Source organism: Conger conger, chromosome 6 (assembly GCF_963514075.1).
Source record: "Conger conger chromosome 6, fConCon1.1, whole genome shotgun sequence".
In the NCBI taxonomy this organism is placed as follows: Eukaryota; Metazoa; Chordata; class Actinopteri; order Anguilliformes; family Congridae; genus Conger; species Conger conger.
In genome coordinates this window covers 42,499,093-42,522,354 of record NC_083765.1, presented here as the reverse complement: position 1 = coordinate 42,522,354, position 23,262 = coordinate 42,499,093, and the positions used below count along the sequence as shown (strand labels likewise).

Here is a 23,262-nt window from a genome sequence, read left to right as displayed (position 1 = left end):
CTGTGGTGTAAATGTTTTGTTTGCTTGCTTTCCATCTGAAAAAGCTTTGAACTGGGCAAAAAATGGCCAGCCTGTCGCCTAGTGGCTAAGGTACATGACTGGGACTCGGAAGGTTGGTGGTTCAAGTCCCGGTTTAACCACGATGAGATCCACACAGCTGTTGGGCCCTTGAGCAAGGCCCTTAAGCCTGCATTGCTCCAGGGGGAATTACCAACTAAAAGATATCCAAAGTTAAGTCAAGTTAAAATGAGAGTTGACATTGACTCAGCTTTCATGGGCAACATTGAGCACAAAAGATCGGGAATACTCTAAATCTATTGGCAAGTCTGCAGGTATGATGATCAGTGATGAATTTTAATAAGCCCCTTTATTCCACATTCAACTAATTTTCCCCCAAACTGCAGTTCCCTATGTCCACTAGGTGTAGCTGTGGTTGAAGTAAAGGGCCTGGATAATATCGTCCTGCACTAATGGAAAAACCCAGTGGTCGGGTCTGTGGTGAATGGATACTTTACCCAAACATTGGATATGCTCCAGCTCACATTAACTGCTGTACAAAAGCACTTAACTGTACATAATCACTTGAGTTCAGTCGACTGTATTTGAACCCTTGACCCTTATAACACTGCTGAATGGACTTGCATTTATAAGATGCTTTTATCCAAGACCAACTTCTGCAGCTGGAATACTGTTGATTTGCAGTGATTTTCCTCTGAATTCTGGTTGAGCATTGGGAATTGACATGGCAACCACCTGTCTGAACATTATATTAGCCCAGGGGTGGGCAAGGTAGGCCGGATCTGCTTCTGGATATCAGGCCAACTTCTGCTCTTAATTTAATTAGCCCAAACATGTACTTGATCTGTAATTTATAGCCACATTCCCTGATATAAACAGCAGCTGATAAATGTTCTTGTCTTGTAGGATTTTATTGTGGTCTAATTTACAAATGAATCGATCATAACATTTAGCTAATTAGCTGATTGAGCCAGGGTAACTGGTGGCAGAAAGATCCTGCATGCATGCTGGCCTTCCAGGACTGGAGTTGCCCATCTCTGTGCTACACTGTCACCTCATAAACCAGGGGTCGGCAACCCTGGTCGTGGAGAGCCACAGGGGGTGCTGGCTTTCGTTGTTACTTGGCATTAATTGATCAATGAAAGCCATTGATTACACAGTTAACTCACCTCACCTGGTTTCTTGGGTCTGAATCGGTTGCTTATTTTAAGGTGGAGATGAAAGCCAGCACACCCTGCGGCTCTCCAGGACCAGGGTTGCCGACCCCTGTCATAAACCATACAGGAACACACCACACTGGAGCCCAGTAATGATGTTTTAGGCCATGTTTAGTTTCCTGAAGCTCTCTTTCTAGGGATAAATGAGGAAATTCTGTCCCATATAGCACGGATGATCAACTCTGGCCCTTGAATCCAAATCCAGCCCAGGGTTTCTTTTCTCCTGGGTAATTGGTGCTGACTTCACACCTTACTCCCAGGTAAAGTGAGGGTGGAAAAGCAGCGGTTCTCCACCGTCAAGGACCGGGAGTTGTTCATCCCTGCCATAATATAGTTTTGTGTGCTATTCCACATATTCCCACATGGGGGCACTGTAGTCCAAGCCATTAATGGCAGAGGGTGTCATGCATAAGTAGTTGTGCAGAGTGAATCTAAGGTAAGAAACGTTTACATTTTACATTTTGCCATTTACCATTTTCGTGGACAATTAAAATAATTACATTTGCATCGTGGCAATTCGCAGATTTTATCCAGAGCAGTTTTTCAACATATCCATTAATAATGACCATTAAAATCAACAGGGAAATCTGAAGGGTAAATTAAATCATTTACCAGTAACCGACAATACTAATGATGGCACCACATCTTGAAAATGAGTTCAATCTTCCATGTCGCAAAGATTTTAATGCACAGGGAATGATACGCCCCTGTGCATTAAAACTACAGGATGGTACATTTCTAGGAATGGGATTGGGCATCCCTGCTCTAGCTGTTGAATGAGGTGTGCTTTGTTAGGGTTGGAGTTCAATCCTACAGGACAGTAGATCTCCAGGTACAGGGTTGGTTACTACTGCTCTAGACATCATTCCCTGTGCAAACAGAACACTTGCCACAGTACAGGTGCTTTTGCAGCATTCACAGGTGATTGGATGAGGAGAACCTCTCAATCTCACCTTGTGGTATCAGGTACATTGACTTCAAGACACCAATTAGGGTATGTGTTAGTGGTCATTTGAACTGTGAAGGAATCATCTGTGGACCTGCACTGCCAGCCTGTAGCCTTGTAGCTAAGGTACGTGACTGGGACCTGAAAGGCCCTTAACCCGACATTCCTTTGTCTGATCAACTGTAAGTCACTTTTTGGATAAAAGCGTCAGCTAAATGATTAATGTAATGGTGCAGTATCAGAACGCGCGCACGCGCGCACACACACAGTCTAACCCGGGAGCATACTTATTTAACGGAGACACTAAACACAGAAGTAGGCTAAAGGCAGACCAAAATAAACGTGTGGTTACAAGGTAAAACACGAACTCTCCACTTCCCTTCTTAATGTAACCACTTCAGTGATTTCTGTCGAGGTAAAAACACGGCAGGTTGGTTTCAAATGGCCTTGAAAACTGTGGCCCTGTCTGGTAACAATTACGCTATTAAAATGTCTAAAGAACTAAACTTCACAGCATTTGATTTATCCGTATTGTAAAACCATTCATTTCTGCAGTTCCTTCAAGCGCCTACTTCACGGTCAGACAAGCTTCCATGGAACGTGGTGCATTACTTTTAGATTACTGAATAACTTCTCCAAACTGTTCATTTAAAAAGAAAGATATTGCTTCTCATGGAAATTAATCATCATATGTGTACTATTTAATGTCCTAGTGTTAATTCAACACAATGTCTTGCACTACATAAAAAATGTAGACGTATGTTACTTTTCACAAGGTTCCATACTTGTCACGTCACGTAGTAGGTTTTCCCACTGCTAACCGGTATAGTGAACAGTGATCACTCGCATTGCATATAACATCAGAAAATGTACCGCCCCTGAAGCATGTTTACAACATATTTATTTAGAAACTTCAATTTCATTAAACAGTTATTTATGTTTACCTACATTACAAAATATTATACTTAATGTGAAGATATAGTTACAATTGCCTACAGTACTGTGGTATGTTAGAACACATAGCAAACCATAGCAATAAGATAATTAATGCGTCTTCAAATATGCACGATGCACAATCTTTTTTTTTTTTTTCAAACCAACGGAACATGTTAATATCTGGCGAGGTTTCCGACCTACCGCACATTTGGTCTCACTGTTCTTGAAATTCCAGTGGGGCGGCAGTGTGTAGCGCGGGATGGAGCGTTTTGCCACTGTCATTCCAATATCTTAAAGTAGGTGGCGACAAAGATTTGTTCCCTTTAGTGAATTTCTTTCATGAATTGTATTGTTGTCAATGGACTCGCCCACAAGCTTCCCTCTGTCAGTCACCATGGTGGCACAAAGCAGCAAGCCGTGGCTATCGCCTCGTCATCTTTAATGAACAAAAAAAAGAGAATATTAACTAGCTAGCTATTTTGCTTTGTGGATGCGGCGCCTGTACATTTATTGGTTCACAGATCACCTCAATGGGAAAACGTTTCTCGATTGAGTTTTGTCTATTTTTTTAAGGCGACAACCTGGACTTGTTTCAAAAGCAGAATGCAAAAGGGGGGACTAGCTAGCTAACCAGCTAGCCTTCCCGGCGTCTGGAGAAAAGGGACGATTTATTGAGTTTTTCCTCTTTCAACTGTTTGACTGATTAACTTACTGCCAAACTCAAGGAGATCGTAACAAACATATTTGTCACGACAGAAGCCAGAACAAGGGGCACAGCCTTGGTGGATCCCGGAGCATTCCTCTGGGATCGGGAACTGGGAGGAAATATACCCCGTGGCTCTGGGCTTGGCCTGGGGGGGGACAGCGCACCTTCGTGGGATTTCTGAAGTGTGATAACGAAGGAAAAGAGAGAACATCTTTTTCTTGAGACCGCAAACTTCGCGTTAGCTTACTGGCTAAGAGAGCGCGCTGCCGAGGAGTGAAGTTGAATAGGATTTTTTTAAAGTGTGCTTTTTATTTGTTTTAATTCAAGAAGAATGGCGTCTTACGTGGATAACAGTTTCCGACAGGCGGTGATGAAAAACCCATCCGAAAGAACGCAACAGGTCAGTAAGCATTATTTTTCTTAATAGGTTATTTAACAAAATATTTTATTTCCATAAATGGAACTTGTTTCTCTCTGAGAAACGAAGACATGCAGTGCGCACAGCGAGTGCTTGGCTACATGATGTAGCTTAGCTAGCTACCGTTATATAGCTAATCTTAGCTAGCGTTAACTACCAGCACTAACTCGCTGCACCGTTAGCTAGAGACGATGCTGGCTAGCTAACGTTTCCTCTGTAATAAGGAACGGAATTGGCTAACCTTAATGTAACTTAGTTTTTTGTAATATTAACATTAACCAACTACCTTAAGAAACACATAGCGGTGCAGTTTTAGGATTTGAACGTGTGCCATTCCTGTCGTTGTTAGCTAACCTGGCTAGCTAGCTGTGTAGAATATTTTCTTGGCTATTTCACTTTTAGTTAACGTTACCGTTATTGGGTAACATTTTGTGACGGAAATTGAATGTGTCTGTGGCCAGTGAATCCACAAATGTGCATTATCGTGTACGTTAGTCTAGGACATTTGATTGATAACTTAACATTACTTTTGTCGCATCTTATCACCTGCAGCTTTATGTGTTGACTGATTTGAAATTAGACAACGCCAGGCGTCCACATAACGTACCTAGCTATGGGGAAACAGAAAACAGTCGATTGGAGTCCAGCCCTACATTTTGTATGGTGTTTTCTGCATTGGAAGTATTTGAATGCCCTTGAATTTAACATGATTGTTCCGCAGTTGCTAGACATTATGTTGTTATGGGGGTGGAGTAATTGCTGTCATGTTTGATTTCTGTAGCGGCTTAATCAATGGGCTCAGATGGTGGGACCTCGTAAAAACGGCAACCTTTCGGGTGGTAGAGTGCTTCATACCCAATTAGCTTTCAGTTGACAAGACAGGGGTATATCATATACGTTTCTCTGGCATGTTGTTCGGAGCTAATCTTGTTATTTAGCCTGTACAATTTAGGAGAACAAAATGGTTAGCTAATGGTTGTTACAAAATTAAACCTGAAAAAAGTGAAGTAACATTACCGTACTGCGCGTGTGAATAATGGTAGTTATGCTACGAAAGGCGACCAGGAACATGAGATTGACGAATGAACAAAATTACCCAAGCGGTTTTCTGACGTACCTGGCGATTTGTTTCGAAATGGGATTAAAGCACAGCACGCCAGAAAAACACAGACCGGAGCTAAATTACACTGGAGAATCTCACACGATTCTCTCAAACTGATGGCGTACAACGCAACGGCGGGCAGTCTGAAATGAGATCAGTAGGCTAGCCGTCGTCTACTTTTATAGGTTGACATTTAACGGAAATTGGTCATTGACGGGCTCCTCCGGTTGACTGGCAGCTCATTGGCAGCCCTGTAGCACAAACAAGTTGAACCGTTAATCCAAATCCACCACTCTGGGTGCGGTGCTATTGATAGAAACGCTGGAGCCGTCGCGACTTTCGATTATGTCTGGAACATAATGACCGATTTTTAAAAATGTACCCATAAACTGTCGCCTAACCACCAAATATAAGTTAACGTAGTAATATAATAATTGCCTGGAACATATTAATTCAATGAAAATCTTCCGGGAGCCTCTTCAAATCCTCTTTAGGCTAATGTGGTCTCTGTAAGCCTATTACTGTGGTAGGAGGCGAATTTGCTGTCTGCCCCAGTGCATTTTTAATTTAACTGCTGTGGGGGACTGTCTTGCAGGAAAAATGCAAGACATCTGTTTCATGTTGGTTCTTGATTCAGGATTTGGCAATCCAAATATCGAAAGGAAAACGAAATGGGGAAAACTCACCGATCAATTGTAGTGGGCGGCTGATAGGAGAGAGTTTATGGAGGACTGGTAATCAATGTGAAGTACAGCTCTCTCAGTGTAATGAACAGGCGTTTCTTATCAGTTCAGTCTTTGACAGTAATGTCTGTTTTGTTTTTGTTAGATTTTTTAATTTTTAAATTTATTTTTACATTTGATGCACGCATCTTAATTAAAAACCCACATTTATTATAATCCCCTGTAGACTACCTAGTTCCTGAAACTGTGCCCGTAACTCGTTTGTATCGCCGATATAATTAAGTTGACAATGAAATGGGAAGCAAACAACCAAAAACATTTCGCATGTATATTTGGAAACGGAGATGGTCAGAACAGTTGAGTAAACATGTATTTTGAATTCATGAGCCACGCTCTCGGCTGCTATACGTTTTCTGATGAATGACAAGAATGTGAAATCCACCCACTTCAGGCCAACAAAGGGGTAAATTTGCGGAGATTGAGGGACCCAGCATCGATGAGTGTATGCATTGCTTCTGAATCTCACCGCACCGGCCTCCTACAAGATCATGGGCATTCGTATTGACCTATCAAAGCATCACGATGCATAATTACATTTTGTGAGATTTTTTTATTTAAAAAAAAAAAAATACATATTTGGTGATCATTTTCCATGGAATGTGCCTCTGGGTTTAAAAAAAAATCTCCCCCCCCCCCCCCCCTTGCATTCCAGTCTTGTAACAAGACGTGCTCAGACATCAACAGAGCAACACTTGACTTTTTTCTGACATAGGCTACCTCCAGAATGTGAGCATCGTCTCCATTAGCGAAATGAGACGAAATGCGTTCGATTTTCCACTGACGGCTTTTGCTGTCTGAAGCCTATGTTTCTGTTCAGATGCTGAAAATGTCTCTAAATCTAGCCTTTCTCTGTTAAGATATGGCCCCAGCTCAGTAATCACACCGAGGAATGCTTTACTGTGTTTAAATATCTGCTCTAAAATGTATGGAATTTTCTGGAAAAGGCCACAGCCATCCACCCAGAGAATTGGAAGCGAGGGGGGAAATGTGCATTTTATTTGAGCCTTTGAAGAAAGGGCCAAAAAATGCCTCCGATCCTTCTGGAATATATTCTCCTTGCCGATAAAACATTGAAATAATTGTAAATAATAATTGTAAATAATGACATTTACTGGAAGCTTCCCGTCAAAATGGCCGCCTTCTCGGAAGTGAACAATTGGAATGTGAAGGAGGTGTCCACTTTCAGATTCAAATAGAACTGCTTCATGACACATTGTGTGGTTTGAGTTTTTGGAAACCCTGTCTTGGCCAGGCCATACCCTTATTGAGTGGAAGCAGCCCCCCCCCCCATGTTCTGTAAGGCCACTTTGAGGGTGGCGAAGGGTACCCCTTTGTCCTTCTGTGCACCAGAATAGTTGTTGGAGGCTTCAGATGGGTTTTTACGACCCTGGTATGCGGCAGTAGAATGAGAGTGGGCAGCTGTTCCCTCTGTGCCTCGCAGTGTTCCACCTGTAGGACGATGGGACTGCTGATGGCTGCTCATGGCCAGCTGTGTGTGTTGTGCGTCAGTTGGCTGAGGCAAGGCCTGAAAAGCCCCTCTGACTGGGGAGATTTTGCCCCTCTTCCTGGGGTCTAACTACTCTTACTGCCCTTGGACACAGTGGCTTGGCGTATCTGGAGCCGTCCACAATTTTGGCTCTGTCTAGGTTGAGCTGATGCTCTCTTGTTGGCCCGCCATTTCCATGAACATTATGCTGACCTGGTGGTTTATAATGGCGAATCTGGACTACAAAATGGTGGAGAAAGTTTCAGATGTTTAAAATTTGATTTTTGCTTTTAATATTCTGTAAATGTACACTTGGAAACAAACACACATACACACACCAATGAGAGAGGCTCCGATTGTGGTTTTTGGTGTCATGTGCTCGCTCTCTGTGGCCTGCAGCTTGGAGGCCAGTTGGTGAATGTGATCACTTGGCTGTCATGTGGTGTACGGTGCTTGGATCAAGATTTTATTTTTTATTTTGTATGCGTTTACATGCTGATGAACTTTGACAGGACTGGGTGAAAAGGGACTTCCTGCTTGGTTTCAGTGATTGACTGTAGCCAGCCAGAGACTGGATTTCAATGGGCATCTTTGGACTGCTGGGAAATGGAGTTTCACTTCCCTCCCCCTTAGCTAAAGGTTCCGGAATAGTTGAGCGATCTAGCACAGATCATATTTAGTCATATTAATGCTACTTTCAGTATGTGATTGCATTGGGGTGGAGTTGGTGATGGCAGCATTTGTGGTTTAAATTGAGGTCAACAGAGAAGTTTCAGTTTCATTCAGGATGGTTGTTGTTCCTTTCTTCCCACGATGGAGATGTAGCTGGTCGCTGCTGCATCATTGTGAAAATGTGCAAGGCCAAAAATATATCTCCCACGGGGAAATCCATCTTAAACCCAAAACATAGGGGCGACATTAGCTCAGGATGTGAAAGTGGCCATCTGGCAGTCGGAGAGTTGCTGGTTCGATCCCCTGCCCTGGGTTTGTGGAAGTGTCCCGAAGCAAATTCTTTGCATGAATTTGTTTACTGCTTACGCATTTGATCATGCCAACTGTCGTCTTTCCTGGACGTTGTCTCTTAGAACAGTCATGTGAACAGGAAAAAATAGTCCTCTGACCTATTTCCATGAAAGCCTTTGTTTGCATTTGTGAGAGACCTCCATGCTAGCCCCTACACTTTTCCCTTCAGAGAACCTGAAACCAAGAGTGTTATCTTTAGTTACAAAATGGAGTATGCTATGTTTACCATAAACCCTGGCTCATAGGCCAGATAAGTCCTGAGTGTTTATTTCATAAACAACATGTTCCTATCCCTATTGTGTAATATCCTCTCTCAGTTGATTGAAGCCTTAAAATAGACAGACATTGTTTTGTTTTTTTGTTTTTTTTCCCCCTTTCTCCTCCTGCCTGGCTTTCTCTCTTTTTTTTTAGGCGTAGACTTTGAATAATTCATCAGCTTTAGCTCCAGTGGCTCAAAAGAGGAGAAGAAAAAAAGAAAGAAAGCTGTTGTTCAGTGATTTCGTTATTTTTGTATTTTTAAGAGTGAAACGTCTCCACAGACTGTTTGAAGAAGGCTGACGGGGCATGGCGCTTAGCTCATGTTCCCCTGGTGGTCAAAGGGTGTCTATACAGGTTGTGTTGTTTTACAGAAGTGGAATTGGCCCCAAGGCTAGTGTGCTGAATGCATACTTTTTTTTGGGGGGGGCAGAAATTCCAGTGCGTGTCTGCAGCTGTCAGGCGAGTCTTCATTGATGACACACGCTGCCTCACGCCAACCCCCCAGTGCCCTATTGAAGTCCTAGCAGCACACGCCTAACGCCCCCTCCATTGGCGCAGAAGATCAATTCGTTCTGCGAGGGGGTTAGAGGAAACTGCAGAGTTTTATGAGTGGTGAAATTTGGTGTTTAAAAAAAAAAAAGGTCTGCTTTAAAAGAGTCCTCAGTAAGATGGTGAAAGCTGTGTGGAGGCTGTGACCTAGCTAGCTGAGTCATAGCAAACGCATAAACATTTATTTAGTCAAATCACTTGGGGAGCAAACTATATGGATAGGCATTTTGGCCCATAGTCAAATTCCTTTGCAGATAAACAAACTAAATGTGAAACATGAAGTTTATTATGCAAACTTGGCAATAGGTCTGTCATTATTTGGGCAGTAAAACAATATTTGTTGTTTGGGCTCTGTACTCCAGCACTTTAGATTCAAAATTAAAATGTCTATATGAGGTTGGCAGGCAAGCTAGCTATGGTAGTTTGTGTACTCCCAAGTACGGATTGGCAATTTGTCTTCACACCGATAGTAATTTTATGCAAAAAACTATGAACCAGGTTAGGATTCTAGCATACTTTTATAGACATGTTCTACTGTGCTCTCAGCAGGTGCATTAACATTTCAAACTGGGTCACACATGCACAAAAAAAGAGCATTGTTTGGTGTTCATTTTCTATTTTTCATGTGTTGCATCGAGCAAGAACAACTTTTTGGTCGACCGGGCGAGCTGCATAACGTGCTTCAATGAGTACTTTATTGCAGACCATGTTGTTTGCCATTTTGTTTGTGCAGGTGTGTATTGGTTAGTCTATTTCTTTTTATTTAGCCTGTCCAGAGACTATGGATGGATAAGCCCAACATTTTGGTCCCATTTATGTTAAAAGCATGAGCATTCAGGGTGAATTATGGATGTGGTGTGCGGGTCGTACACTGCAGTCTGTAAAATGGCAGGGTTTATTAATAACCAGCGCACATAGATTGGGAGTATTGACTCGGTCGGGAGTCGCTAGAGTTGTCTGTCCTTGTCACATATTCCTGCTAATGGTTTGACCTCAGGGGTGCTGTCATTGGGCTGCTAGTCCTTAAAGCACTTATTTTTCTTTTCTTTTTTTACACTTCATTATTTCTCTTGCTGAAAGTCTTCCGCAGCTGTGTGGGTGTGCAGAACTGTCTGCTTGGTTTTCAGAACTTGGTTCCAGAAATGGGATCTGGCAGGCAAACTGCAGTGTTTTAATTATTGCAGCATTTCACACCTCTTGTACAGACTATTCTGCTGCTTTAGGAATGCACTGGGAGTTATGGGCGTAGAGTCGCTCAGGACTGCGCCACAACCCGCGTGTATGTGGATGTAACGCGCTGTCGACAGTTCTGTCATCCCAGCTGGTTTGATACGCCGGGATCTGTCCTCCATCTTGCTGACGGTTACACGGCTTGCTGACGGCTTGTGCCCCAAACCCTTTACCCCTTCTCTTCTGAACTCCCCCGGCCTGTCAGTCTTGCACAGTCCTGAGAGTCGGAAACGGACTCTCTGCTAACGACCCGCTAAACCCGTTTGGGTGTCATGGTCATGGAAGGGGGGGGTGGTGGTCCGGCTGGTTGGAAGGGCTCACTCGGGTCATTGCGCCCGGTTCCAGGGGTGCAGGACGGATGGTGGGTGTTTTGTGGCGGGGGTTTCTCCGGGAATAACAGCAGCTGGTTTCGGGCAGGAAAGCGAGGCCTTGAGGGCTGGGGTTGAAGGTATTTTGGGAGCAAAATGGAGAGTTGTGGTGGTTGTTTCGGGGTGGAGGACGTGCTGTTTGGTTCCCTTTTGTGGTTTCCTGCTAGGTGGAGAAAGGAGGTGGGGGATGGGGGAGGGGGTTCAGGCACCTGTGAGGAAGAGCGGTTTTAAACAGGGCAGGAAGGAACCAACTCCTGGGACAGCAAAAAAAGCCAAGCAGCAGAGGCCCTCATCTCCTCTCCAGTGCGTGAGTGTGTGAGAGAGAACCCTAGTGAGAGTGTGTAGACCCTGGCCCGGGCTGTTTGTTCCCTGTGGAGCTCTTCAAGAGGACACCTGGCTGTCTCCGTCTCCAGGTGTTTTCCTGCAGGAAACTCCCTCCTTATTTCCACAGTGAAAGTGAGAGAGCTCAACCGTGGCGGGACAGAACTTGGCAAAATTCCCCGCTTCAAGTCATAGCAACGCCTGCCTCTGTCAGATCAAACACATCTGCCCACGTTGTATCATGTCGAAGGACTGGCCGACTCTCTCTGCTTGTATAACCGCCTGCGGTGGTCCGGGCCAGCGCTGTGCTACCCGATTGGCTTAGAGGCCTTGCACTCATGGTGATAGGTCATTTGGAGCAGCCTGTTGCTCATCGATGGGTGGCATGATGCCTTTCACCCTTGGGGTATGAGTTTCACCACAGGGCTTAGGGAGTTCCTATTGGCCATGTTGGGTCCTTCTGGACCCCCAGCACTCGTATCTCAGGCCTGTATTCATGAGAAATCGTTTTTAGGAAAAGACAAAAAAACAAACAGAATTGTTCTCCTCATTCTATAGTCCATGCCGCTCAAATGTTTGTGTGCAGTCGACAGGCTTTTACCTGTGTGCCAGTGTTGTTGTTGCGGTGTTGTTTTCATCCCATAATGCTGCCGGGCTCTGGCTCTGTAACCCCATCTCTTCTCTGTGGGCGTGTCCCTCGTGACCAGGAAACCCAAGAGCAGGGCAACAGGCCGTGTAGCAGCCGAGATCCGTCACCTCGTTCCACTCGTTCCGGCCTCTGGCACCTGTGCTGGGGTGTGGCTGCTCAACCTGCCGCCAGGGGGCGCTACTGTTTAACCCCCCCTTACCTCAACCCTATCCCACCCCCTCCTGTGTGCTGAAGGGGACCGCTGCCTCGGCTGACCTGGTGCAAAGCGACTGCTTGGGTGACTGAACACTAGCTGATTAATACTAGGGGGGGCAGCCAATTTGCTTGACTGGGACATGGAAGGTTGGTGGTTCAAGCTCCAGTGTAACCCTTGAGCAAGACCCTTAACCCCACATTGCTCCAGGGGGAATTTTCCCCTGGTTAGTCCCGTCAGATGTAAGTCGCCTTGGTTAAAACCTAAATGACTGTAATGTAAATCGGCTGGGTGACTAGAGGTGCGTGGATGAGCCCCCTGGCCTGGGGTCGAATTCGGACTGTGCCACTGCTGAATGCGCCCGGTATCTCCATAGGGTGACGTGTCACCCACGGTACCGGACGGTTTGGGTGTTTAAGGGTCCCCGTTTCAACTCCCTGGCGACCCTCTTGCCCAGTAGACCGGGAACCCGTGGACTGCATGCCAAAGCCATGTATGAAAGGTCCTCCTCTGACTCCACTCTGAGAGCTCAGCTGTCGTCTACAGTGTGAAAAGAGGCATCCGCGTGCTTCTGGAAGAGAACCGCGGATGTCTGAACTCTCTCGAATCCTCAGTGGAGCTCGTGCTTGAACATGTTTACGAATGTGCAATTGGATATTTCAAATTGGGGTGGGAATTGGACATATTCAGCCCTCCGTCGGGTGCCAAATGTATTAAAAAAAAGGGTAATTACAGGAAACGCTGCACACTGAGAGTGGTTGGGTGAGGAGTGTGTATGACCGTGGCAGAGAGCTGTGGATCCCGGTCCTCAGATGGTCTGTGTTTTTCCCCACGTCCCGTAGAGGCTGTGCCAGAAGAGCCTGTCACAGCGGGACGTCCCAGTGCTCAGCTCTTAGCGCCTCACTGCTTAATAATTCATTTGAGTGCTACTGCACCCCAGGGGGACAGAACACGCTCCCTGAAACTGGTCTAATGTTACACAAACACACGCGCGCATGCCATGGCGGCCAGCCAATCAGGACACCGTTTCCACATGCAGGCCGTGGAAGCTGGCTAATTGGAATGCTGTTTACACATGCAGGCCATGGTGACCAGCCAATTAGAAGGTAGGTTGCAGATGTAGGCCTTGGCAGCCGGCCAATCAGTATGCAGGCTACATGCACAGGCCATGGCAGCCACCCAGCCAATCAGAACGCATGTTACACACACAGGCCATGGCGGCCAGCCAATCAACACAGGTTACACACGCAGGCCGTGGCAGCCAACCAATCAGAATGCAGGTTACACACCCGCCTGCCCAGGCAGCACGACATCTGTGTCACACTCGCTCCCTGGCACCCCTGGCCTTGGGAGTGAGTTATGAGCACTGAGCACAGCTGAAAATCGGGCCTCAGTCAACAGGCACACATTTAACATACTTGCTAAAACAAATGTTTGGGCTTCTAAAGTTATTAGGAAGGGGGGAGAGGACCTCTGCGGTCATAAAAATAACTGTGGTTCGGCTGTTGTGCTTCAGCCGTATGAATCCCGCTGGACAGTGTTGTGACCGCAGGACCGTTAGACTGCGCTCTGATAGGGCACTGAGAGGCGGGTCGCTCCGCCCCCTCAGCCTCCCTCCCTCTCTCTGTAAATTGGATTTCAGAGGCTTCGGGTTTCTGTTGGGAGGTGGAAGCGCACTCGGCTCTAATTGGGCCTGTAGCTCGCGTGTGCCCTGCGAGCCGTCACGTTCCCCGGCCCTCTCTCCCGCTCTCTCTCTCCGTATCATTCCCATCACAATCCAATTTCCTGCGGCCGGTTCCGGAGGCCTCATTATCTCCCTGTAGCGCTGGCCTCGGCTGCCCTGCTGGGCTTAGACTGGCATCCGCATCGCCCCCCCCCCCCCCCCCCCACTGTTACCCAAGCCCCCGCCTACACGGGAGGTCATTAGTTACTGAAATCTCTCTGCTCTTCCGTTGGCCGTGCTGAACGAATATGGGTTTTGCTGCCTGTTATTAGTAGTTTTGTTAGTATTATTGTTATTATTGTTATTGTTATTGTAAGATATATGTAATTGAATCCCATGGTTTGTTTAATTTGACCTCCACATTTGACCCGTCCTAGTTACTTTATTATTTTTTTGATTATTATTATTATTGTTGTTGTTGTTGTTGCCATGGCCAGTGCTACTTTGAATGATTCAAATGTAAACGGCGTGTACCGTTTTGCTGAACTGCAACCAGAATCGAGCTTGCAGAATGCGATGCTATCTCACGCTCTCGTACAGATGCTGCTGATCTTGGCATCGAGAACATTGTGAACTCCAGGCGAGGCAGAACTCAGTTCCGTTTCCCTGCCGCTGTCCAATCAGCAGTGAGCTCTGTGCTGTGATGGAGCAGCAGTGCTGGCTAAGCGCTAAGTGTTTGTTGGCGCGAGGCATGCTAATTGCTGCTAAAAATAGGGCGGGCTCTGGAGCAGGAATGCGCCTCACCGTGGCGACGACCCCTCCTTGCCATGGAGACGCCCCCCCCCCCCCCCCCCCGGTGTCCGTCCCTAACGGCCGCCGGCCCTGTGGCGTGGCCAGGCGACAGTTGCCATGACGTCTTGTGCTTTGATCTCTGGCGAGTCTGCCGCCGGTCACCTGACCTGTTCCTGTGAGCCCATTGGCCCGAAGGCTTGTCTGTTTTGCCAGACTTTTTCGTCCGTCTCTGTTCTGCCAAATACCAGAACTGTCCACGGTTTCCTTTTGGTCCTGGCTGGTGTGTTTTCCTATGAAGGTCCAATGAAGTACGCATGTGACCAGAATCACAGTCGCTAATCAGAGCTCCACAATGTCCCGTTTTAGGAGCGTTTAATGTGAGCTAACTGGAAAAATCATTTTAAAAGAACATCTGCTAATTGGAGTGCATTAGCGTGCTTGTAAGTTTTTCAACTTCGTAGTTCCTGTGCACCGTGGAATGGAGAGTTGGCAGAGAGCCCTGCCACTGTGTGTGTTTCACTTTGAGGTGCTGAAATCAGTTTGTTTCTGAGCTGTAGCCCCAGTGTAGTTGAGGTCTGACCATCATGCATCCACACACAGACCTACACGCGCACACACACACACACACACACACACACACACACGCACACACGCACACACACACACCGCTGCAGGCAGTATGGGGCAGGTGGTAGCTGGAGAGAGCCGCGCGTTGCGCTGGTGCAGATCTCGGCGGTAGGAACTGCGAGTTTGAAACCGTTTCTCAGGCTGGTGGCGGAGTCTTCACCTGCATGCCCTGCTGCAGCAGAAGAACGGAAGCGCGACCCTGTCTATTTAGGGTGTCTTTCTGCTTTGAGTCAAAGTGTCAACGTGTGGCTTTGCAGTCACGCGACGGCCGTCAAAAACCGACACTGCAGTTTCATAACCTCTCTGCTTCTCTGGGTTATTCTTAGGTGGGCCAAATACTGACACCGAAAGAACGCAGGCGGTTATCATAACCTTAACCCTTCTGCAACAGGGGGTAGGCAGTCCTGGTCCTGGAGTACCAGAGATGTTCCTGGTTTTTGCTCCTTCCAAACCGATAACTACCTCACTGGGTAAATGTTTCACCTTTCAGAATGTTCAGGCTCGGACATTTTAATAATCCGTCAAACTCTTGTGATCAAGCTCAGATTCAAGGAAAACCAGAAAACTCAATGACACTGCAAGACCAGGGTTGCCTACCTGTGCTCCGAAGAGTGGGTGTTTCTGGGATGTTAGTGTTGTAGAACTCCACTGCTTTCAATCACCAGTAGTGATTGTGACATCAGCATTAGAATGTTCAGTTTGGAACATTTTGATCACATATTTGCCATGTCACACTTTAAAGGTTTATGGGTCACCTTTAGGCTTTTTTTCACGGTATAATGCAGGTTTGTGGGTCTGAAGGTTAACTGTAGCACTGAGGGCCGTCAGTGGTTCTCCAGCAGATGGGTCATTTGCCAGCGTTTCAGCGACAGCCTTCAGGTCTTCAGACATCGATCTCAACAGATGGGCCAGGCCGACCAATGGACCGTGCGTGTGGACAGGTCACGGGGTCGTGAACACTTGTGTAAAAGTAGTGGTGTCGTGTCTAAACGGGGTCGGTGTTGATGTTTCAACGGGCAAGGTCAGTCCGTCTCCATGATGTCGCCGTTCGGGGAGAGGCTGGTCAGGTGACGGACGGCTCGTTTCTGGGGCTGGAGCTGGAGGGTTTTCGTCACGGAGCGGGAGGTTTTCACGGGCCGTTTTCTCTCCTCCACGGTCGGGTCGGTAAAGACTGACCCTGTAACGTGCTGGTCGGACGCGTGCCAGAACGCAGACGGGGTAAAGATTTACGGTCTCGCGCCTCGACGCTGAAGCGATCTCGGCCTCCTTCTAAAAGGGGTCATCGGGGCCCAGCAGCCCTCCGTGACCTTTAACCCTTCATGTTTCCTCATCGATGTCGCTGTCGGTGACAGAGAAAACAAACGCCGCCTCTGTAATTATGAAGAACTGTGTTCGCCTCCCCTCCCCGCGCTGGGATTGAGTTAGGGAAGCGGGATCGACTTTGTCTGACCCGCTGCGCTGAGAGAGGGTGACGTCACCCCTCCGCCCAGGTCCCCTGGGGACCCCTGGGCTACATCCGGTCTGCCCCGCCCTGAATCTGCTTTGCGGAGCGCTGAGATGCGGACTGGTCAGTGCTGGATGCGGATTGGCCACTGCTGGATGCACATTGGTCAGGGCTGGATGCGGATTGGTCAGGACTGGATGCGGATCGGTCAGTGCTGGGTCCTGTGTACAAGTCTATTGTTCAACAATGGTCATTTCTGCCTTTCCTTTGTTGAAATGTACATCAGGATCGTCGTGCTAATAACGGTAATTGTACGGTACTTTCACTGAACAGTGTAGATGATACTGTCAGAAACTAAATATTCGAAACATCCTTCCCTGGACACAAACTGTCTGGCCCGATCAAAAACATGCATTAAAGCTGAAATATGAAGAACTTTGAGTGCGGCTCATCAGCTCCTGTGCCCTCACCGTGCCCTTGGCTGTGGGTAGGAGTGTGGGGATGGGCGTAATGTGTAATGGCCTGTGTGTATACTGAGGCGGGACGGTGCTAATTGGGACAGGCGCAGCTGTCTGTCCGTGTGAGGCGGGGGGGGGGGGGGGGCATCGGGGGACACTGCAGCCTTTTAGGAAGGACCCCCAAATGCCCTCGTCTCTAATTGGCCGCATTACTCTAATGCAATTGTTAGTTTAGCGGGCAGCGGGCATATGGAGGCTAACGGGATATTTAATTTAGCCGGCCGGCAGTGGCAGGGCCGCGGGTCCAGAGAGCCAGCTCAGCTCAGCTCAGCACAGCTCAGCTCAGCGTTCGAGGCGCGGGCCGATGACTTGTGAGTGATGTTCACGCGCGTTTCGCCGGGCAGTTCCGGTACCTTCCGGCCTGGCCCGGGATATAGGGGGATGTACCTGGGGTGTGAGTGGGGGGGAGAGAGGGTTGAGTGGCTCTCAATCCGCTGTACGCTCAGCGCGGGGAGGGTGTGTGTGTGTGTGTGTGTGTGTGTGTGTGTGTGTGTGTGTGTGTGTGTGTGTGTGTGTGTGTGTGTGTGTGTGTGTGTGTGTGTGTGTGTGTGTGTGTGTGTGTGTGTGTGTGTGTGTGTGTGTGGCCACTGTTCTCATGGAGGCAGTTGTCTTCAGAGATGGGCACAGGCTCGGATTTGGTGCACGGGGTTTTGGTGCGTGTGTGCGGAGTTTGGTGCTGGTTGTTACAGGGGCGGCCTGTAGCGTAGTGGTTAAGGTAAATGACTGGGACACGCGAGGTCGGTGGTTCTAATCCCGGTGTAGGCACAATAAGATCCACTCAGCCGTTGGGCCCTTGAGCAAGGCCCTTAACCCTGCATTGCTCCAGGGGAGGATTGTATCCTGCTTAGTCTAATCAACTATATGTTGCTCTGGATAAGAGCGTCTGCCAAATGCCAATAATGTAATGTAATGTAATGTAATGGTTGTTACTGTTGTCGGTGTAGGCCAGGGTCCAGCGTGGCTCCCACGCACGGCATTGTGGGATTGCGGCGAGCCTTTGTGCTCGATGTTGAATAACATCCTGGGGATGTCCGAGCGGTAAATACAGGCCGCGTACGTCACGCACTCAGCCCGCCGGGGCAAAACGAGGAGCAGCCGTAAACAGGAAGTGCTCCCTGACCCCGCGACCTTGTGTGCCCAGCCAATCAGGATGCAGGATGCTCCCCGTCCACAACTGTCCTTCTGATCTCTGCCTGCCGGGTTTTTGCTGTGCGTTTCCTCTTTGGCGCATAATCTACCTTTTGAAGATCCGCTCCAGAGGCGGTCAGCCCTGGGCCTGGAGAGCCATAGGGCGTGCTTGTTTTTGCTGTTACTCAGTTGTTACTTAATTGATTCAGTGGATTAAGTGGTCTAAGTGGTTGTTGTTGTTATGGGGCGGCCTGTAGCGTAGTGGTTAAGGTAAATGACTGGGACACGCAAGGTCGGTCCCCGGTGTAGCCACAATAAGATCCGCAAAGCCGTTGGGCCCTTGAGCAAGGCCCTTAATCCAGCATTGCTCCAGGGGAGGATTGTCCCCTGCTTAGTCTAATCAACTGTACATCGCTCTGGATAAGAGAGTCTGCCAAATGCCAATATGCACTTTAGTGTTGTTCAGTTTGCCAGCAGTAGTATTCTTGGGAATATTGTGTTTAATTTAGTTTATTGGTATTTTAATGCAGAAATTAACATTAATTTTGTCCAACACAATTGTTTTAATGAAGTGTGTATAAAATTGCAGAACAAATTTACAACCCGTTTTTGTAATCTTGCACAAGCAGCTGGAGCTGTGCTGAGTAGGTGTTTAATTTCCCTGCACCACCTCCTCTCTCTCTCTCTGTCTCTCTGTCTCTCTCTCTCTATCTCTCGCTCTCCCCTTCTCTCTCGTTTCTCTCTGTCTCTCTCTCCCCTTCTCTCTCTCTCTCCCTTCTCTCCCCCCCTCTCTCAATCTCTCTCTCTCTCCTCCCTCTCTCTCTCTCACACTTCCTCCCCTACTGTTCAAAAGGCTGAGAGTCTTGAGGACATTGCACTCTGCTTACCACTCTGATTAACACTCTCTCTCTCTAAGGCAATGCTGTGTGTGCAGTGTAAGACTGTGTGTGTGTGTGTGTGTGTGTGTGTGTGTGTGTGTGTGTGTGTGTGTGTGTGCAGTGTAAGTTGGGGCTGTGTGTGTGTGGGTGGGTGGGTGTGTGTGTGTGTGTGCAGTGTAAGTTGGGGCTGTGTGTGTGTGGGTGGGTGGGTGAGTGTGTGTGTGTGTGCAGTGTAAGTTGGGGCTGTGTGAGTGCTTGCGCAGTGTCATGTGCGTGTGGTAGCAGCGGTCAGGAAGTGGCACGTCTCTCAGATTCCTGCTTTCAGGCCAGAGGCATGTGAAGTTCTGCATGCAACTCGTCTGATTGGCCCAGCATCAGAGCTGATCCGCCTCTGGCACCAGCGAGCATTTCACACCTGGCTCTCCCCGCGCAGAGCGCTTTAAAAACGCTCCCCCTGAATTATTCACTCAATTAACACCGTCTGAATCCACGCTATCGCGTTTCCTGCCCATGTCTTCGCTGCCCGGGCTGGCCCCTGTACCTCAGCCTCAGGCCCTGGCCCAGGAGTGTAGGGCTGTGGGCTGAACACAGCCCCTGTGTGAGGGGCTCTGAGGTACACAGCCTCTGTGTGAGGGGCTCTGAGGTACACAGCCTCTGTGTGAGGGGCTCTGAGGTACACAGCCTCTGTGTGAGGGGCTCTGAGGTACACAGCCTCTGTGTGAGGCGCTCTGAGGTACACAGCCTCTGTGTGAGGCGCTCTGAGGTACACAGCCTCTGTGTGAGGGGCTCTGAGGTACACAGCCTCTGTGTGAGGGGCTCTGAGGTACACAGCCTCTGTGTGAGGGGCTCTGAGGTACACAGCCTCTGTGTGAGGGGCTCTGAGGTACACAGCCCCTGTGTGAGGGACTCTGAGGTACACAGCCTCTGTGTGAGGGGCTCTGAGGTACACAGCCCCTGTGTGAGGGACTCTGAGGTACACAGCCTCTGTGTGAGGGGCTCTGAGGTACACAGCCTCTGTGTGAGGGACTCTGAGGTACACAGCCTCTGTGTGAGGGGCTCTGAGGTACACAGCCCCTGTGTGAGGGACTCTGAGGTACACAGCCTCTGTGTGAGGGGCTCTGAGGTACACAGCCTCTGTGTGAGGGGCTCTGTGGTACACAGCCTCTGTGTGAGGGGCTCTGAGGTACACAGCCTCTGTGTGAGGGGCTCTGAGGTACACAGCCTCTGTGTGAGGGGCTCTGAGGCACACAGCCTCTGTGTGAGGGGCTCTGTGGTACACAGCCTCTGTGTGAGGGGCTCTGTGGTACACAGCCTCTGTGTGAGGGGCTCTGTGGTACACAGCCTCTGTGTGAGGGGCTCTGAGGTACACAGCCTCTGTGTGAGGGGCTCTGTGGTACACAGCCTCTGTGTGAGGCGCTCTGAGGTACACAGCCTCTGTGTGAGGCGCTCTGAGGTACACAGCCTCTGTGTGAGGGGCTCTGTGGTACACAGCCTCTGTGTGAGGGGCTCTGTGGTACACAGCCTCTGTGTGAGGCGCTCTGAGGTACACAGCCTCTGTGTGAGGGGGGCTCTGTGGTACACAGCCTCTGTGTGAGGGGCTCTGAGGTACACAGCCTCTGTGTGAGGCGCTCTGAGGTACACAGCCTCTGTGTGAGGCGCTCTGAGGTACACAGCCTCTGTGTGAGGCGCTCTGAGGTACACAGCCTCTGTGTGAGGGGCTCTGAGGTACACAGCCTCTGTGTGAGGCGCTCTGAGGTACACAGCCTCTGTGTGAGGCGCTCTGAGGTACACAGCCTCTGTGTGAGGCGCTCTGAGGTACGCTGCCAGGCCTAACCAGGCGCGTCATCCCCGGTGTTAGCCACACGTTAGCTTCTTGTCTTCAGCTGCGTCTTATCTCCCCGGCTTTCAACACTGCGCTGTTTCCACACACACACACGCACGCACGCACACACACTCCACACCCGTCTACGCAGACAGTGATTTTCTTTAGTCATCTCCTCGTACAGAGAAAGGGGGAGAGAGGCAGATCTATGGCAGCGCACGCGGTAATGTGTTCCACATGAGGAAGGGACCCGGGTCAGATGGCGGTTTGAGACGGCCCTGGCGCTGTGAACGGTTGGGCTGCCATTTTGAATAGGAGTGGTTCGGCTCGGGCTACTGGAGTCCCGCCCCCTGGGGAGGGGGGGAGAATGATGTCGCCAATTGGTAACGCTGTGCCGGAAGATTCCAAATGGCTCTCAGGCTGCCGTGGAAACAGAAGTGTATTGATTCCATCGGGCGGGGGTGGTTATGTCACCCATTGGGGATTGACGAGTGCACAGAGCCTTGCAGTGATTTTGTGGGCGGGTGGTTGGGTTGGCGGGGGTGCCGAGGGGTTGAGTGCCTTTCGATACAGCCTTTCTGATTGGACGCTGAGGTGGTTGGACGGGGCGTGATTTGATGTTTCAGTCCTGGCTGGGGCTTGTGGGTATTTGCTGTGGATGATTGACGGTGGGGATGATCTCGGGTGCACACCACCCGTCCTCCGTGGCCGTTTTAGGCGCTCAGGAGTGTAGTATGTATTGGGTTTAGCTGCTCCGCTCGCACGTGGAGCGCTTTACCTGTGACACTGCGGCTCGAGGCAGCGAGACCCACAGCACAGGTCCTGCTGCGTCTGTACGGTCCTGCTGCGTCTGTACGGTCCTGCTGCGTCTGTACGGTCCTGCTGCGTCTGTACGGTCCTGCTGCGTCTGTACGGTCCTGCTGCGTCTGTACGGTCCTGCTGCGTCTGTACGGTCCTGCTGCGTCTGTACGGTCCTGCTGCGTCTGTACGGTCCTGCTGCGTCTGTACGGTCCGGCTGTGCGGTCCTGCTGGGTCTGTTTCACAGGGCGAACAGGCCCGGCTCCTGCTGGCTGATGCTGAGGGCCAGGCGTTTGATGTGAGGGCCTTTCTCTGGGGGCGGAACAAAGCCAAAACCGCCCTTTCATTCTCCATTTAAGCTTCGGAAAGAGCGCTGATATATTCTGATATATTTTTCCCGGAAAGATGAAATGACACTGGGTCAGTCCTGGGTCAGATACATAATTATTTAGGATTAAAATACTTTTCCCTGCTCGATTGATCTTGCCTGGTGCAGTTGAGCCAACCGAGAGGGCCAGAAGGCGGGGTCTGCACTTGACAAACTCAGTAAAGTGTAGAAATGTACTTTAATCCTAAACAATTGCGCATTTGAGCCAGGTCTGCATGCGGTAAACATAAGGGGCAGGGTGACACGCCCAGGAGCGGGGCCACGATGGTCTGCTGTCCAATCGCGTGTTGGGATGGGGGGGAGAGGGCTGAAGGAGCAGGAAAACGCAGCGGGTCTGATCTGGGATCAGCTCACGAGTCATAAACACAGGGGGTGTTCTGGGCTACAGGCTGATCTGAGACCAGCGGGCTCGGACGGAGCGGACGTTCCAGCAGCTTCAGGCCCTCGGGGAGTTAGAGTAAAGACGGGAGCGGTTAAATGAACGCGGTGAAGGTCGTGTGGGAACCCGCTCCAGATGGTCGTTAGTGCCTCCGTAGCGAACTGCGCGTTTCTGGTCACGCGCCCGTCGCCCTTAAACCCCGTCCAGTTCCCTCCGAGCGGTGCTTACTCATCACCTCTCGCCCACTGGCCTGTCTCTGGGCCGCTGACCCCACGCGGCAGAAGCGACGTCTAGCTCTCTTCTCTCCCTGACTTCTGCTTCTAGGCCGTGTCGAAACCCGCGGGCTTCGCTCTTTTCTTCAGCCGAACTTTTGCTGCGCGCTGGAAACAGACAGAGGAAGCAGGTGGTATTTTAAGCGCCGGGGGAACCGTTTTAGACGCTGGCCTGCACTTGCGTTTCCGCTGTGTCGCTACCGAATGCCTGCCGTTCTCTGGCCTGCTGAAGCAAAGCATTCTGGTCCTCAACCTCACAGCTTCCCAGCGCCAATAAATCCCCCCCCCCCCCCCCCCCACCCCCCCCTCAGGACCCGAAATGAAAAATCTAATTAACAGAAACTTCTGGAAAGTAGGAAATCTGTCTGCAGCCACTGGGGCTGAGATTAC

General features: G+C 49.3%; 1 protein-coding gene across 3 annotated transcripts in view; it reads left to right on the top strand.

Annotated features, from left to right (window-relative positions):
• The first annotated feature begins 3,519 nt into the window (after positions 1-3,519).
• LOC133131198 (rap guanine nucleotide exchange factor 2-like) overlaps positions 3,520-23,262 on the top strand; it is a 111,134-nt gene continuing 91,391 nt past the window's right edge. For all 3 annotated transcript variants that reach the window (XM_061246432.1, XM_061246434.1, XM_061246433.1), the window contains exon 1: positions 3,520-4,223. In XM_061246432.1, coding sequence (XP_061102416.1) covers positions 4,155-4,223 — 69 coding nt within the window. In that variant the 5' untranslated portion in view covers positions 3,520-4,154. The remainder of the gene's footprint in view (positions 4,224-23,262) is intronic.